Source organism: Agelaius phoeniceus, chromosome 6, assembly GCF_051311805.1.
Source record: "Agelaius phoeniceus isolate bAgePho1 chromosome 6, bAgePho1.hap1, whole genome shotgun sequence".
In the NCBI taxonomy this organism is placed as follows: Eukaryota; Metazoa; Chordata; class Aves; order Passeriformes; family Icteridae; genus Agelaius; species Agelaius phoeniceus.
The window spans coordinates 54,394,407-54,409,559 of NC_135270.1; the positions used below are offsets into that span (position 1 = coordinate 54,394,407).

At 40.9% G+C, this 15,153-nt stretch overlaps 2 protein-coding genes across 7 annotated transcripts in view; one reads left to right on the top strand and one right to left on the bottom strand.

Annotated features, from left to right (window-relative positions):
• Positions 1-5: 5 nt before the first annotated feature.
• Positions 6-13,026, top strand: ZFYVE21 (zinc finger FYVE-type containing 21). 2 transcript variants are annotated; one of them, XM_054634450.2, is made up of 8 exons: positions 6-183; positions 4,999-5,049; positions 6,351-6,519; positions 8,213-8,288; positions 8,659-8,750; positions 9,533-9,586; positions 11,064-11,206; positions 12,031-13,026. In XM_054634450.2, exons 1-8 carry the CDS (start codon positions 61-63, stop codon positions 12,064-12,066), a joined length of 744 nt encoding a protein of 247 aa, XP_054490425.1. In that variant the 5' UTR covers positions 6-60; the 3' UTR covers positions 12,067-13,026. The 2 variants fall into 2 exon arrangements, with proteins under 2 accessions (XP_054490425.1, XP_054490426.1); XM_054634451.2 differs by lacking the exon at positions 9,533-9,586 and having other exon boundaries at positions 8-183.
• Positions 13,027-13,095: 69 nt separating this feature from the next.
• PPP1R13B (protein phosphatase 1 regulatory subunit 13B) overlaps positions 13,096-15,153 on the bottom strand; it is a 69,513-nt gene continuing 67,455 nt past the window's right edge. For all 5 annotated transcript variants that reach the window (XM_077180750.1, XM_077180752.1, XM_077180749.1 and 2 more), the window contains one exon: positions 13,096-14,629. In XM_077180750.1, coding sequence (XP_077036865.1) covers positions 14,588-14,629 — 42 coding nt within the window. In that variant the 3' untranslated portion in view covers positions 13,096-14,587. The remainder of the gene's footprint in view (positions 14,630-15,153) is intronic.

Here is a 15,153-nt window from a genome sequence, read left to right on the forward strand (position 1 = left end):
CCGCGCGGCCATTGGGCGGCGGCGCGGCCGTCCCTTGGCGGCGGCGGCGCGCGGGGGAAGATGTCGGGCGGCGACGCGAAGAAGCTGGTGCGCTCCCCCAGCGGGCTGCGCATGGTGCCCGAGCACCGCGCCGCCCGCAGCCCCTTCGGCCTGGACGAGCCGCCCTGGGTGCCCGACAAGGAGGTACCGCCGGCGGCAGGGGAGCCGCGCTTCCCTTCCTCCTGTTCCTTCCTCCCTTTCCCTCCCCTTTTTCACTTCCCTTGGGTTGATGGGTTAAAGGACGCAGGGACGGGGCTGTCACTCGCCCCTCAGCGCTGTGCGGCCCCGGCGCGAAAATTCGCGAGCGATTGGTGATGAAAAGTGTAGCGAATTGTGCAGCGTTGCTTTAAATGCGGATAAAGGTGGTTCTCGTTTAAAACTAAATTGCATAAATTATTGAAGCAATAGGGCTGAAGTAGAAGAGCCCTTCTGGCTCCCGGTGCGAGTATTCGTGGTGTTAAACAGCCATTGAACAGCTCCGTCTGTTTCAGTCAACTTTGCTTTAAATACTTACTAAGTAAACGACGTGATGGTGATATTTTTAATTTCGCGTAACGAGAGTTGATTGTTGCCAGCCGCCGCACCCAGATGCACATACAACATAGAATCCATTGTTGGTTTATTTATTTATTGCCAGCGTTCTGTGGCGTGGACACACGCCAGTGCATTTAAATGTGAGCGGAATGAAGATTTATTTTAGCTGGGGCAGTGTGGGTTTGAGCCGGGGTCACCCCGCAGAGCGTTCCTGGGCAGATCCGGACGTGCTGGGTCTGTTCTGCATGGGAATACCGAGTGCTCCTCCTTCGGTGAGGAGTGGATAACAAAGCTTTTCCCACTGCCTCGGATCTCTTCAGGCAGAAAGTCCTGTGTAATTCAGCTAAAGATTGTTTGGGGACTGTGGTAGGATCTATTTAAACTTGTTGGATATATAGAGGGAATTGAGCCTGTATATTTTAGATACATCAGTCTGATATAGTCTGCAGATCTATAGGCTGAGGGTGTTGAATTGTGACTGAATGTGCTCAGTGATATTTGCTATTGAGAGGAAGTGTGATAGAGGTAAATATTTAAAATGCATTTGTTAATGCAAGATTAAGACTATAAATTGTTATTTTGTGGTTAGTTATTTTACTAGATTTCTGGAAGTAAAATATTTTCTTACTAGAAAAAAATATTTTTACTAGATTTCTGGAAATATGTTAGAGTTCTGACATCCCATTGGTTAACAATTGCCAAATAAGTTGCAAACTTTTGCCTTAAATAAAGCAGGTGTGTGATACATGGGGAAACTTATAAATCCCATGTTTTTGTTAAGAACAATTAAATTTAAAGATACAGGGTTACCTAGGCAATGAATTAGTTGAGATGCTTGCTCTTGGTACCATGTCAGACATAATTAAAAATGAAGGGTCTATGTCCAAGACAAGACCTTGAGTGGTATTAGCAAATTCTGGTCTGGCTTTTCAAATCCATTGGCTTTTGCTGTGCAGCCAGTAACCCTCACAAATCCTGTAATTTTATTTTTCTAATGCAAGAAGAGTCAACTGGCTTATTTTGTTAAATTAAGGCCACTTAAGAATTATGGCAGTTGGTAGTTTTGTGCAGCTTATACAGCATTGAAATGTAATTAAGTTTTAAATTTTATTTAATCACAAGATTATACAGTCTTAAATCAGTAACTATCAGTAACTATGAGGAATTTGAAATGCAAGGCTGGAGCAGGACTGCTGAAAAGTTTACTTTTTAAAGTAATCTTATTTGTAGCAGAGGTAATGAGTTGAGGGGGATTTATGAAAGTCTCTGCTGATCATCATTACATTCAGGACAGAGCTTAGAATGTTGGTCTCTGCATGTGCCTTGTCTGACTCAGAATTTCTTTGTTGATCACCAGCAGAGCTCAATTGATGATATTTCTGTTAAGGAAACCTTGGACTAGAAATGGAGTGAGATGTGTCAGTTTGCCTGCAGAGGTGGCCAACCCTTGTGCTACCCAGCTGTGCACCAGATGTTTCTGTGGCTGAGGAGCACTGTGTGCTGCAGAGGAGCTGACAGCTGTGCTGGGAGGGTTCCCTCCCTGGCTGCAGGAGGGAGCTGAGCCCTCCTGGCCAAGCCAGGCTCAGGCAGTGCCAGGGCACCTGAGCTCTGCCTGCCCTGGCTTTGCATCCTGCGCTTTCCCCCTCTGGCCAGGTGTGCTCCAGATGGGATTTCCTGGACTTCCTCCTTTGCAGAGGTTCCCTGTGTTAGGGAGCTCAGCCAGGGGTTCCCATGCATCCCTTCTTGAATCACTCTGTTATTATTTATGCAAATAAAGCATGTGAAGTGTAACTATAGATTCCTGGCCATCCATGGGATTCTCACCTCTGGCTGGATCTGTGGGATTATGGAAATAAGTTCTCACACTTGAGCCAACCCATGACAAGTTTGCAATGAACCAGCTCTTGGTATTTTTAAATTAATGCCAAGATCCAACAGCTGTTGGATGTTCTTCCATTTTCCTCTTTCTAGATAAAGTAATCTGGTCCTGGCATTGGTGCTTGACTGCACATGAAATGAATGTACTTCTGACATGAATTCTTACTTAATTTCTTGCTTCACATCTTTTTATTTGAAGACATGAGAAGTAACTTGGACACTGTGCTTCCTTCTCTGTTAATGTGATAAAACCCCTCCAAGCAATGAAACTTAATTAAAATCTAGTCACTCTCTGATTATGTCAGTGCATGGATGAATAGGAAAAATTCACCTTTCAAGATGTTCTCAATAAATAACTTGTCCCAGGCAAAGCAGAAATAAAGCAGAAAGCAAATAATTCACTCCATTCTGGTTACTTAAAGCAGAAATACCTTGAAGGAACAGTATCTTGAGCTTGCTTGTGTCAGAACATTTTCCTAAGAAAATCTCATTTTGCAATGCCAGCTACCCTGTGCTACTTGACTTGTGATTTATTTAGGACTGCTGTTTATATCAGGCAGGGCAATCATCATGGGTCTGGAATTCAGAAATATTTTTCTATAGTTTGTGTTAAATAAGAGGATGGATAATCTTGTTCCTTCCTAAAAATCACTTTTATGTTTAGCATAGCATTCTGTATGAAATCTATGTAGAACAGTTAGAAGAGTTTGGGTTTAATTTTTTTCCCACCTCTAGCTTGTGACTTGTGCTTTCTGCATTTTGGCACAAAACAAACAAACAAAAACCCCCAAAACCTAACCCCCCTGAAAACCCAGTCCAGGTGAACTAAAAAAGCCCCCCCACCACCAAAACTCAACCAAAAAGCTCCCAAATATTTTCATCAAGAAAATTAATTAGAACTCAGGTAAATTGAAGGCATACCAAAATTATTGCCAGGTCCAGCTCCCAGGCAAGCTGTTAAACTCCATGTCAAAAATTAAAACCAGGTAGAGCAGAACATGACATTGGCTGTGGAGTTCTGCTTGTTACAGAGGTGAAACCTGGTGTGTGCTGGAATTGCTTCATGCTGCCATTATTTATCAGTGAGTGTTGAAACAACCTTTTCTGTAGCCATTGTGAAAAAGATGTGTTTGGGTGCCTCAGTTCAGTGTTAGTTAAAACAATTCAGGAACACTTCCAGTGCTCTTCTGTGTGGGATTTAGAAACAGCTTCTTGTAACAAATTCTGCAAGTAGGTGTTTACCTTCCACTACAGTGACTGCCATTACTGTCTAATGTGTTAATGTCTGTTTAGACAGAAGAGCCTTTCATATAAACTATTACCAATTATTAACAAGCTTACACTTCAAAAGGACATGAAAAATTTCTGGAGAATTTTTAATTTAGCTGCTGCAATATTTTCTTGGCTGCAGCTGTTGAACTTGTGACAGTGATTATCTGCAGGAGCAAAAGTCCCTGAATAGAAGCTGTTGTAACCTGAGGGGATTTATAGAAGGAAAAGGGTTAAGTATTGAAATATGTTAATTAAAGGCAAAGGGTGATTACTGTGTGCTTAGCAAATAGCACCTGCTCAGGTCAGGGCATGTGGTGAAGAGGACATTCTGCTGTAGCCTGAGATAGTCTGGTTTGAGGAATTTCAGTTTCTGGAGTTATATAACCTAGTACAGGATCTAACCACGTTCTTGTGAGTAAGTTGTCAGGCATAATTTTGCATTAATATTTGCTAGTAAATAAAGCAAAAATTGCATTATAATAAGCCTCAGACACTGGGGCTTGATATGGTAGATAAAAAGATGTAAGGTTTTGTTGAAAATCCAGTGACCTAAGGGTTGAGAATCAACCCTTTCATAGGTAACTTTCTACACAGAAAATTTTGACTGTCCAGCAGTCACTGATCTCTTCTGGTTGTTAACACAGTCAGAGCTGTCACCCCTTAAACTCTACTTAGTTGGAAGGGAGAAACTCCTTCAATTTTTTTCTGTCATTTTTTTTGAAAGGAGTGTGGGTGTAAGTTTGTTTTAGGAAAGAGATATTTCAGGAAGTGACTTTTTGTAGCTGGAATAAGCATTAGGTCTTGGTGGCTTGGAAGAAAACCAAGTATCTCTTAGCATGTTTCAAAAATGTGTGAGTATTGAGAGCATTAAATTGTGTAAACAATGTTTTGGCGAGTCAGCAGAGCATGGTAGTAGAGTAAAGTGAGGACAACTTAGAGAAAACCAGTTGACTCTGGAATATGGGACTGTGTAGATAGCCAAACATTATCAAGAATGGTAAATAATTCTGAGATGTTCTTTTGCCTGCTGGCAGGATGCACTGTTCATTAGAGGGAAGTTTGGCAGGTTTTTTTTTTTGTCTTGCAAATGGAGATGACATTATTTTGCTACATCAGTATTAAATGAAAGCTATTCATGGTGAAAAGATAAGGGATGGAAATTTGTTGGAGGTGTTTCTTTATGGGGCATAATATGAAGCTCGTTCTTTGTATATGGTGGTAGAATTAAAGGTTTAAAAAGATTGTAGACTAATCTTAATTTCTGCTGTTTTCTAGTGCCCAAGATGTATGCAGTGTGATACAAAATTTGACTTCATAACTAGAAAGGTAAGATAAATTAATGAAATATGAAGCAGTAAGTGTTGCAAAATACTAAAATTGACATATTTTGAAAAGTAAACCAGGATTTGTCTTGAGTTTGGAATAGAGAAATTCCAATTAAAGTAGAAAGTGTAAACTACATAATTAGGCTCACTGGATGAAGAGAAAACACTAACATTACATTCTGTTTATTAATGGTAAGAGGTCACTGGAATGCAGACTGGTGTGCAGAATATGACATGGAGAATTCTACAAAACACCCTTCCAAAGAAGGCCAGCAGTGATTTTTAGGAGGGAGCATCATTCCTGTGTATAATTACATTGACACTTTGTTAGCACAGGCTTACAAAAGGGAAGAAAGATGTGAAAGTGTGACTTGTAGTGCAGTGACATAGTTCATGTTTTTTAATTTAATTGTTTGGTGGGAGAGGGAAGGAGAAATTTTAAGCCAGACACACTCATATGTTATACCAGATGACAAGCTGCTGTGTTTCCCTTGTGTTAGCTGTGGGAAGCAATTGGAGGTAGCCCTGGGAAGTAGGTACTCCAGAGAATTTTGCAGAACATTTGGAAGGAAAGCCTAACACTGACCAAAAGTGCAGTGTTATCAGTTCCTTGTATCAAACTTTCAGGCTTGCTTTGAGCCACAGATGAGTTCCTGCTTGCCTGGGAGTACTTGTTCTGTCATGAGAACTTGCATCAGGAAGATCTGCTGGCACTGTCACACCCCTGATCTGGAGCACAGGCCACTGGTTGCAGATTTAGGGGCTGTGAAACACACTGCAATACTCGGTCTGGTTTCACAACTTCACTGGATTTGTGCTGTGCTGCCTGATACTCCTGATAAATGGAATAGCTTTAGGTTCTAAGTATGAAGATTCTTATATTTTTCCCATGGGAAGAAGAGAATAAGTTTTAAAAGAGAATAATAGTATTTTCAGTTGAAGAAGAATAGAAACTTCAGTTGAAGTTCTCCAAGATCTTTTGTCAGAAGTGAGAAGGGACCTGGAAACCACTCTTCTCATGGGTTTTTATTGACAGGGAGGTGAAGGATTTCCTGGACACCAGAGAAGCCCTTTCCAGTGTTTTCTGCTCCAGAAGCATCTTTAGAGAGTGCCAGCAAAGGCTTAGAGTGCTGCTGTTTATATTATACTCAGTCCTTTGTGTCCCACCTTCAGAGATTCCTGTAACAGTTCATTTCTTCTACCTGTCCCTCAGCTTGCATGTTTCACACACCTGAGAAACTCGTAGTAACCTCTTAGTTTCCTTAGTAAATAAGTAAAGGAGGTGTTCTCTCGTGCTTTTAGCATCACTGCAGAAGGTGTGGGAAGTGTTTCTGTGACAAGTGCTGCAGTAAGAAAGTGCCTCTGCCTCGCATGTGCTTCGTGGACCCCGTGCGGCAGTGCGCCGAGTGCGCCCTGGTGTCGCAGAAGGAGACGGAGTTCTACGACAAACAGCTCAAAGTGCTCATGAATGGTAAGCACCCAGGGCTCCTGGTTGTGTTTATTCAAATTCCAGTGAACAGCAAGAGCAGTGCTTCTTGTCCAACAAGCTGTGGTTTTGTTTCCTCTTTGTCGCTCCTCTTGTTTTGCAGTTGATGATTTTGCGTTAGGGGTTTATTTAGAGAGAGGTTCACACCTCATAGTCAGTGTTTGCACCTCTCAGCTTTTACTTCTTGGTCTTGACAAAGAGTGATTTAATTAAAGACTAATTCTTAATACCTGTGAGAACAGATGAAAATGCAGTTGGCCTTTTCCTTGAAATAATGCATCTTTTAACCATATTCCTGTTACATTAAATAAGGATGAAAAATACTTGAGAGAATATTTTAACATTTTCAAACAAGATACAGTGCTTGTTTCAAGCTTCATCTGAGAGCTTTGATCTTGTCCATGGCCTACAGCTGTGGTTGATGGCAGATCATCATGAGTACTCAATTTTCCATAGGTTTAAACCTTCACAATACAGTAATTCATGTTCCAATTACATTAAGAAAGCTGAAACTTCGGTTTTTAAAATAGTCTGTGATCCTTCAGTGCCTTTTGATGATCTCTCAGCATGATGCCTGTGTGCATAATGGGTGAGCTAAGCCCCATATGTGATGGGAAAGGATGTTGTTCCTGGGGAGATCTGGCTTCAGAAGGGAGTGTGCTCATCCTGGAGCACATAAATCATTCTTCACTCTGCTTTACCATGAGGGCGTAGACGAGTTTTTAAGTCATATCTTTTAAACGGAGGAGGTTTTTTTAAAGCTTGTCCTGTTTGCTTTCATGTTGTGAAGTTGTTTCTGACTTGCTGTAGAGCCACAGATGGTGGTCAGAGAGGTGGTGGTGGTGGCTGTAATGTCCTTCTCCAGCCTTGGTGCTGCTGTCTCTGTCTCACTTCAGCAGCACAGGCTCTGTGCTGGGGGTCAGTGAGCCTGGGTGAACTGGCAAGTAAGGAGGTGAAACTCCAGGGCTGCATGGTTCAGGTTATGGGGATGGATTGCAGACCATTGGGCAGGGCTGGATGTTACTTTCTTCATTTCCCAGGCCAGCAGTATTGGGATTGGGTAATACAGGGAACATGAGGCATGGAGGAAGCAAAGGGGTCGGGCGTGTAGGGCTGCTTGGAGCTCTGAGTCACTTCTCCAGTGTAGCAACAGTGACCTTCCCCTTGCCAAAGCAGTTTTCAGGGGGAAGAATCAACATGAAAGCTGAAGTTCATTGACCTCACAATAAGACTGAGCCAGCCTTCAGTAATGAAAAAGAGATGTCTTTACAGTTTCTTAAGCATAGAATTGAAGGTCACATCCTGCTAATAAATTGGTTTTTTTAATACAGAAACAATCATTTGTGTTACAGTGATGACAGAGGGTCTTTAATTGCCTGTCTTTGCCACCTCCAAATCTCTTCTCATTTTTAAAAGCTTCCTCTTGGATATCATCTGCATTTCTACACATGGGAGAAATTGCATAGCATGTGTGAAAGGTCCTGTAAGTCAGAACATGATAATTAAAGATCAGCTTTTTATACTTGAGTGTTTTGTGATGTTAATCAGTTTAATATTTCAGTTATTCTCTTATTTCACTCAATTCAGTGTATTAGTAAGTAAAAGTTAGCTGTTCTTTCTGATACTTGAATGTTGCTTCTTGAATTCTGTATTAGAATACTAAACCATTTCTTTCCAGGTGCTACATTCTTTGTAACTCTGGGAACATCTGATAAATCTGAGCTCATGGTTTGTCGACTTTCCAACAACCAGAGGTGAGAAAGATTTATAGAAACTGCACTTGTAAACTATAGCATTGTTGTACTTACAGCTCTATTCTTACATAACTTAAAAAAAATATGAGAGTAACATGCCCTGAGGTTATTGGAGAGAGTAATCAGACTGAAAGGGTAGATCCAACAATACTGGAATGTTTGCTTGAATTTACTAACAGTGTGGATCAGAATGTCTTGGAAGGGTGAAATTTCAATGAAAAGTAACATTTTCTACTTGATTTCTATCCCTCCTCACCCCAAAGAACAGATAAACAATGTCACTGAGAGATTGTTTAATTTTTTTCCTCTGGTTTGGACTTGATATTGTTGAAAAAAAAAGTGAAAAAACTCTTTTTCTTCTATTATGTAGATACCTGGTTTTGGATGGAGACAGCCATTATGAAATTGAAATTATACAGATTTCAACTGTTCAGATACTTACAGAGGGATTTACTCCTGGAGGTAATTTTTTCTTTTAATATAAATGAACTGTTAAGAAAAAAAAATGAAGCTGCAGTTATTGAGCTAGACAATGCAGTCAGTGTGTAACTGTGTTGGTTACAACTGCTCTCAGAATGTCCCATGTGGCTGCTGGGATTTGGGGGAACACTTAAAGATGGAGAAGTTCCCCTACAGCCTTAATGTGGGAGAGCCTCTTGATAAACCTGAGTGAAGGTGGTTGTCACCTGTTCTCTTGGATATGTACAAATATTTACTGATTTAAGAGCTCATGGGAGGGAACTGTTAGTCTTTGGTAGCTTCCATTTCAGAATCCAGCTGAGATTTTGCCTTGACTGTTTCAAACATTGTTAACAGAATGAAGTGGGGGAGGGAGAGTAAATAATTCAACTATCTTTTCTTCATTTCATTCAAGACAAAGGGGTGGCCAAATGAAACTGGTAACATCTAAATTGGAGTGCAGCAACTTACTGCCCCATCTCTTACCAGATTTTAGAGTTTTTCAGGATGAACCTGAATATGAATTGACTGAAATGAGAACAAACAAGGTCAGGAATTTCAATAATTGTTCTTTATCAGCACTTCTGTCACTGCTGGGTTTTTCTAATTGCACAGCCCATCTGTGCATTATTCAGTCAGTACAGCATGTTAACTTGAATAAACTTACCTTGGTTTTTAAATCACCCAGGTATATTGCTGAGCCACTTAATGCTCCTGTAACTCTTTGTTCACTACCCTTCTGATTGCTTTATCTCTTTTCTGCCTGCCTTCCTTGTTGATGGTAGAAAAAGATATTCACACTTACACCAGCCTCCTGGAGAGCCAGCCTGTTACTGAAGGTATCTGCAGTGCCTTTCAGCATGACTCACCCAAGCATGTCATGGCCCCCTCACCTCTTTCTCCTCTGCAGTGCTGATTATTTGCTTGATCCATAATTGCTGCTCAACCTGAGTTATGTTCGAGTCTGACATGTATCTGTTCCTTCCCATATGTCTGTTTAATAAACCAAGAGTGAATGTTTTGTAACACTCTGGAGGAGAACTAAAGTACTCAAGGTGTTCTTTAGACCAAAGTGCTGTTGTCCATGCTGGGAGAAGGGGAGATGAGAAGTGCTATCTGCAGTAGTACACAATGTTACAGATATCTGCTTGGCAGGTTGCTGAATTGAGCATACTAGAAATGAATATACTCCCTGTGTGCTGTCTGGAAAGGCTTTGCACTGAAACTGTTAATTATTGGCTTGCTTTTACACAACTTTAAAAGAAAGGCCTCTTTGTTGTGCAGGGTGTGTTCTGTCTTAGTAATGCCAGACATGGGCAAACTGGTCAAGGTTGTAGGTGTGTGATTTCCCCTGGTTTATCTTTCAGTAGACCCTTAATCCATTGTTCTGACCATAGGTGCAGAGAAGCGATTGATGAAGTTGAATTTCCATTTATCCTAGGAGAGTAGAAAATAGCTCTTTTATAAACCCTGCTGTGGGCTTCTGATTGCGTTGGGTGCATTAACAGCACTAACTAGATTGAGTTTGGCTTAGATTGTGATTTGTTTTGGCTCCTCAGATATTGCAGTAACAGCCTCCAGGAGCCCTCTCATGCAGACACTTCTAAAAAGAGCTTTGTAAGAAGTGTCCTCTGTATGCTAGTGCTGTTCCTAGAGCTTAGTTTATGCTCCACTGCTGCAGGAAGTCATGACAGTAATTGTCATTCTAAAAGTTCTCATTAAATGTCTGTATTTTTGCTTTGGTTTATCTTCATCTCTGCAGCCTCAGGAAGAGAGATACAAACACACCTCGCTTATCATGCTGTTGGCAGAGCAGCATTTTTGGCACCAATTTCCTTCAGGAAGTAAATGATGTTGCCAGCTGTTCTCTAGCCTTATGTAAGCATCATTCCAACCTTTGCCAGGTTTGGAGGGACTGCTGCCTGCTGTGTCAGACTGTATCCAGCAGGACCCTGCCTTGCCATCAGTTTGATTGGACCCTAGGCCTACAGACTGCAGGCTACTGTATGAAACTGTGGTAACAGTGTCTTAACATGGTGCTGGTAAATCATGAGGGTGTTCCAGGTGTGTGGCTTTACCTGAAGGCTGATGCAGGTTCTGCCTTGGTGCTTGGCAGAGAGAATGAAGCAATATGAGGCTGCAGGTTCCACTGCTGGCACTACAATCTGTGGTCATGAGCTCCTCCGATCCAGCAAATGCTTGTGCTCTGAACTGAGCAATGAGCACATTTCTCCAAACATACTCATGAGCTGGAAAATGTTGTGTTACTTAGCTGGTAAAACCTACTGCTGTTCCAGATGTTGTTTCTCCTTTCAGGAGGCAACACTCGTGCCATAGGAATGATCCTGCAGTACAAGGTACCGGGGTCGGAGGAGGTGATGCAGATGAAGTTTACTGCTGGTGAAGACTTCAGCTGTAACAAGAAGCTGTCAGCAGCCTGGCTGGCAGCTATGCATAAGGTAAGCAAAGCAGCCAAAACTTAGACAAGGCTGAAGAAAATCTTTACCTAGGGTGTTCAGCAGCACCACAGAGAGCATTCAGCCTTAGGAGTATTTCTATTATTTTTTTATCAAGGACTTCAGGGCCTTGTTGCTTAGAAAACAGAAGCTATGGCTGGGTGTAATGAACATGACTTTAGCTTTCTGCTCAGAGACTGAAGAATTTATGTACTCTGAAGGATTTTCCAAGATCTTATATATGTTATTAGATGAAAAGAACTAAGAATTTAGCTTTAAACTTCCTTGGATTTTGTTACTGGCTAAAGAATGTGCACTATGAAATACTCGTTTGACCCTAAGTTCAGCTAATTATTTTTACTGCTTCATGAAGGTTCAAAGAAGTTGTTGATTTTTGGAAATGGAAGAGTTTGATCTTTGGAGCTAGGCCTTGCATGGGTAATGAAACTGAACGTTCATATTTGCTAAATCAAAGTTATGGTAGGAAAAAACCAAAGCCACTCTCCAATCAATCACCTGATATCAGTTGCTGATCAGAACTGTCATTTATAATGTGTATGGGCAGGTTTGTGGCTCTTTGCTGCTTTATTGCCATTTTAGAACTCCCCAGGTGCCCCTACCCCAGCCTTTACTCTGCTCAGCACCGTGTGCTCAAACTTCTATCATTGTGCAAGTGCATTCAGCACTTCCTCAATGCTAGTAAAGGCCTCAGATGGAGGAAAAGGAAGAATTTAAAGCCCTGGATTTAAAGGCAGTTTTTGGAGGGGTGGGAAGTAGATAAGGTGGCTGCAAGTGAACCTTTAGTTAACATTTTCCCTTTCTGTTAGGCAACAAAACTTCTCTATGAGTCTCGGGACCAGTGAGAACTGCAGCTGTGGCCTCCTGAGGGCACCCACAGACACCAGCCGCCACAGACCTGCCTCTCACTTTGTGCTGATTTGACAGCTGGAAATATTTGCTGTTCTTGACTCTCTCATTCCAGCGTGGTTCATTATGTAAGAACTGGCAAATGCAATGTGAGTATTTTTTTGGAACCATGAGTATTCACGGTAGTGTGCAATATGTATACAGTTAATGCTTTAAACAGCCTCACCTTTTAAGACTTTGTATATTTTGTTAAGCCTTTACTGGCACTTAATATGAAAGTGACCTGCACTACAGCTAATGTACAGCACAACTTTTATAGTAACCATTATATATACTGTTTGCTACAGGAAGCAAACAAATGTGTATGTCTCTTCTGCAGAGAATAGCTTTTGGGTATAGATCTCAGGTTTTTCCCTCTATCCAAATGTTTAAAATCAATGTACAAAAAAAAAATCTGCCTTAGATATGATTTTATAGAAATCACGTGAGTTTTTTTAAACATTTAATTTTAAACATCTAAATTTTTCACCGAATACCACCAAATTTGACTTGTATGAACTTGACCGTGAAACTTCACTTCTGTAATAAGCTTCCAGAATAATTTTTAGTTTTGTATTTTCTTTTTTGGTAACGAGCTTTTGTTAATCTAACTGTAATGCTATCTGAAATTGTATACAATTTAATGTACAAATATGAATAAATTAATTCACTTATTTAAAAAAAGAGGTGTTATTTAATTTTGTAATATACAACTTCTTTAATAATGGCCACCATGGTCTCTGAACTGTGAAATTTTTCACTTTTTCTAAAGAAAACACTAATTTTAGTTCTAAGTTAACTTTTCCCAGTTGGAATACTGGGATACTAGTGTGTAAGCACATCTTCAGTGAAGCTGATAAAACAAGGAGGAAAGGTGGGTTGACAGCTGTAACCTTGGCAAGCTACAATTAGTGTTTTCGTGCAGACTCTGACCAAAGCCACATCTGCTGTCGAGACCTCTATAAAGAGAGTGGAGAATGCAGCCATGCCTTAGCAGTACTTTATTGTGCACATTTACATGTTCTCTGAATTAGTGTATCATAGGCTCTTGAAATCATCACATTCATGTAGCAAATTCTTCAACAATAATACCCTTTCACTTTTCACCACAATATATACAGTTAATGCTGACCTGTGGTAAAAGCAAGTTACAGCACTGCAGAAATGGATATATAAATTATACACAGAACTTGTACATGAAGAGTTAATCAAATTGCATACTGTTAAATGGGAGAAAATTACAAGAAATATGGCTAAAACTTATAACGGGAAATTCAAAATATGCTTTTGGTATATAAAATAATGTACAATTAAAATTCCAGTGAAGTGCCTGTTTGTGGGGTTTTTCTTTTTTGCTTGAAACTACAATGTAGTGGAATAGGTTATTGCATAACTTGCCTTGGCAGCAGTTGTAGGCTGCCAAGAACCACAGAAACTGTCCTCAAATAAGCTATTGCCTTTCTTAAATCCTTCTCTAAACCTTTTTTCTTTCTTCTCCTCGACTTGGCATCTACACGACCCTCTTTCTCTACTTCTATCCAGTCCTTCATATTTTCTTCTAGACTGACTCAGGCAGACTTCAGGTGACACAGTATAACCCTTACCAGACTCTTACCCTTTTCAACTATTGCACTTTCATCCCTGCAGACATACAAATCCCTTAAGCTGCTGCAACTTCAGTACTAACTGTTGTGTCCAGGCTGGATGAGCTCGGGGGGTTAGTAGGGGAACCTTTACATTCGTAGAGGTAACACCGGTGCTGTAAGCTGAATAATAAGAAAAAAAACACCAAGTGAAATATTGTGTAGGGACTTTGAGAAGTGTACAAATACTGTTGGTTTTTGTTAGTTCTCTAGCTTGATTCTAAATGCAAATACTGCAAGATGCTAGACTAGGTAAAGCTTTCGTTGGGTTGTCCAGACTAGGATTTAAGTGTTTACCATGTTGCCACCTAAAATCCCAGCCTTCACCAAGCTTTGGTAACTACTTAATTATGCATGTAACAGGTGAAGATCTTGTGTCCTAGAACCCAAAGAGTTGATCGGTAATGAGAACTCAACATTCACTGGTATGGAACAGAAATACCCAAAATCCCGACATGGGACAGTTGCTGTGGGGGGTTGGAGCAAACTGGACAGTGCATCTGCACTCTGCAAATGACACCTCTGAACATGGAACACAAGGAAGCTCCTACCACAGAACTCTGGCTGAAAACACCGTGTGAGACGAGAGCTGGCGCAGCACTGGCGGCAGCGGAGGCATCGCTCTCCTCCTCAGTGCTGGTCACACAAACAATCCTCGTTTACAAACTGCAGATCTTGGAAATCATGGATGCTGTCCATTTAACAAGAGAAAGCACCATTAAAACTAAATATCATAGTTTTATTTCTCTGTGTGAAATGACCAAAAATGATGGCTCCAGTGTATGTTCTAAGTTTCCAGTTACCAGCATGGTACTGCACTGTTGTACAACTGAATTCAAGCAAGGGTTCGCTGTCGAGGTTTTATTCGTGGATATAACTAAAAAAAACAGAATAACAGTATTAGGCTTTGCATGGTTAATACAAACTTAAATAATTTATAACTAAAGGGGTATTTTAGGCAAAACTTATTAGGCAGAACTGGGATGATGTTTTGGGGGGTGAGGTTTTTGTAAGCTTGAGAGTGTTCTTAGGCCACTCCTGAAAAACAAGAAGCAGGAGGAAAAGGGCTGATTTACTCCTGCCAATGGCAGCAAGATGGCTGCTCTGAAAATGACATGGTGCATTTAGCTAAAGATCCAGAACAGACAAAGGATGCTTTTACATAAGTACAAAAATTCCCTGTTGAGCACTCCAGAGAGCTTATTTCCTGCTCTGCAAGGTTCTCTTATGCATTTTGTCCTCAGTAGCTCTCTACTTAGTCACCTTACATTCCTGGCCTCTCTCCTGACAGTGTTCCATCTGTCTGAGCAGCATAAACAATGTGCCCACAGTTGACATCTTCAAGGCTCTTTCGTGTTTTAAACTCACACACACCTATGTTCTTATCTTGTGCCAGGTATT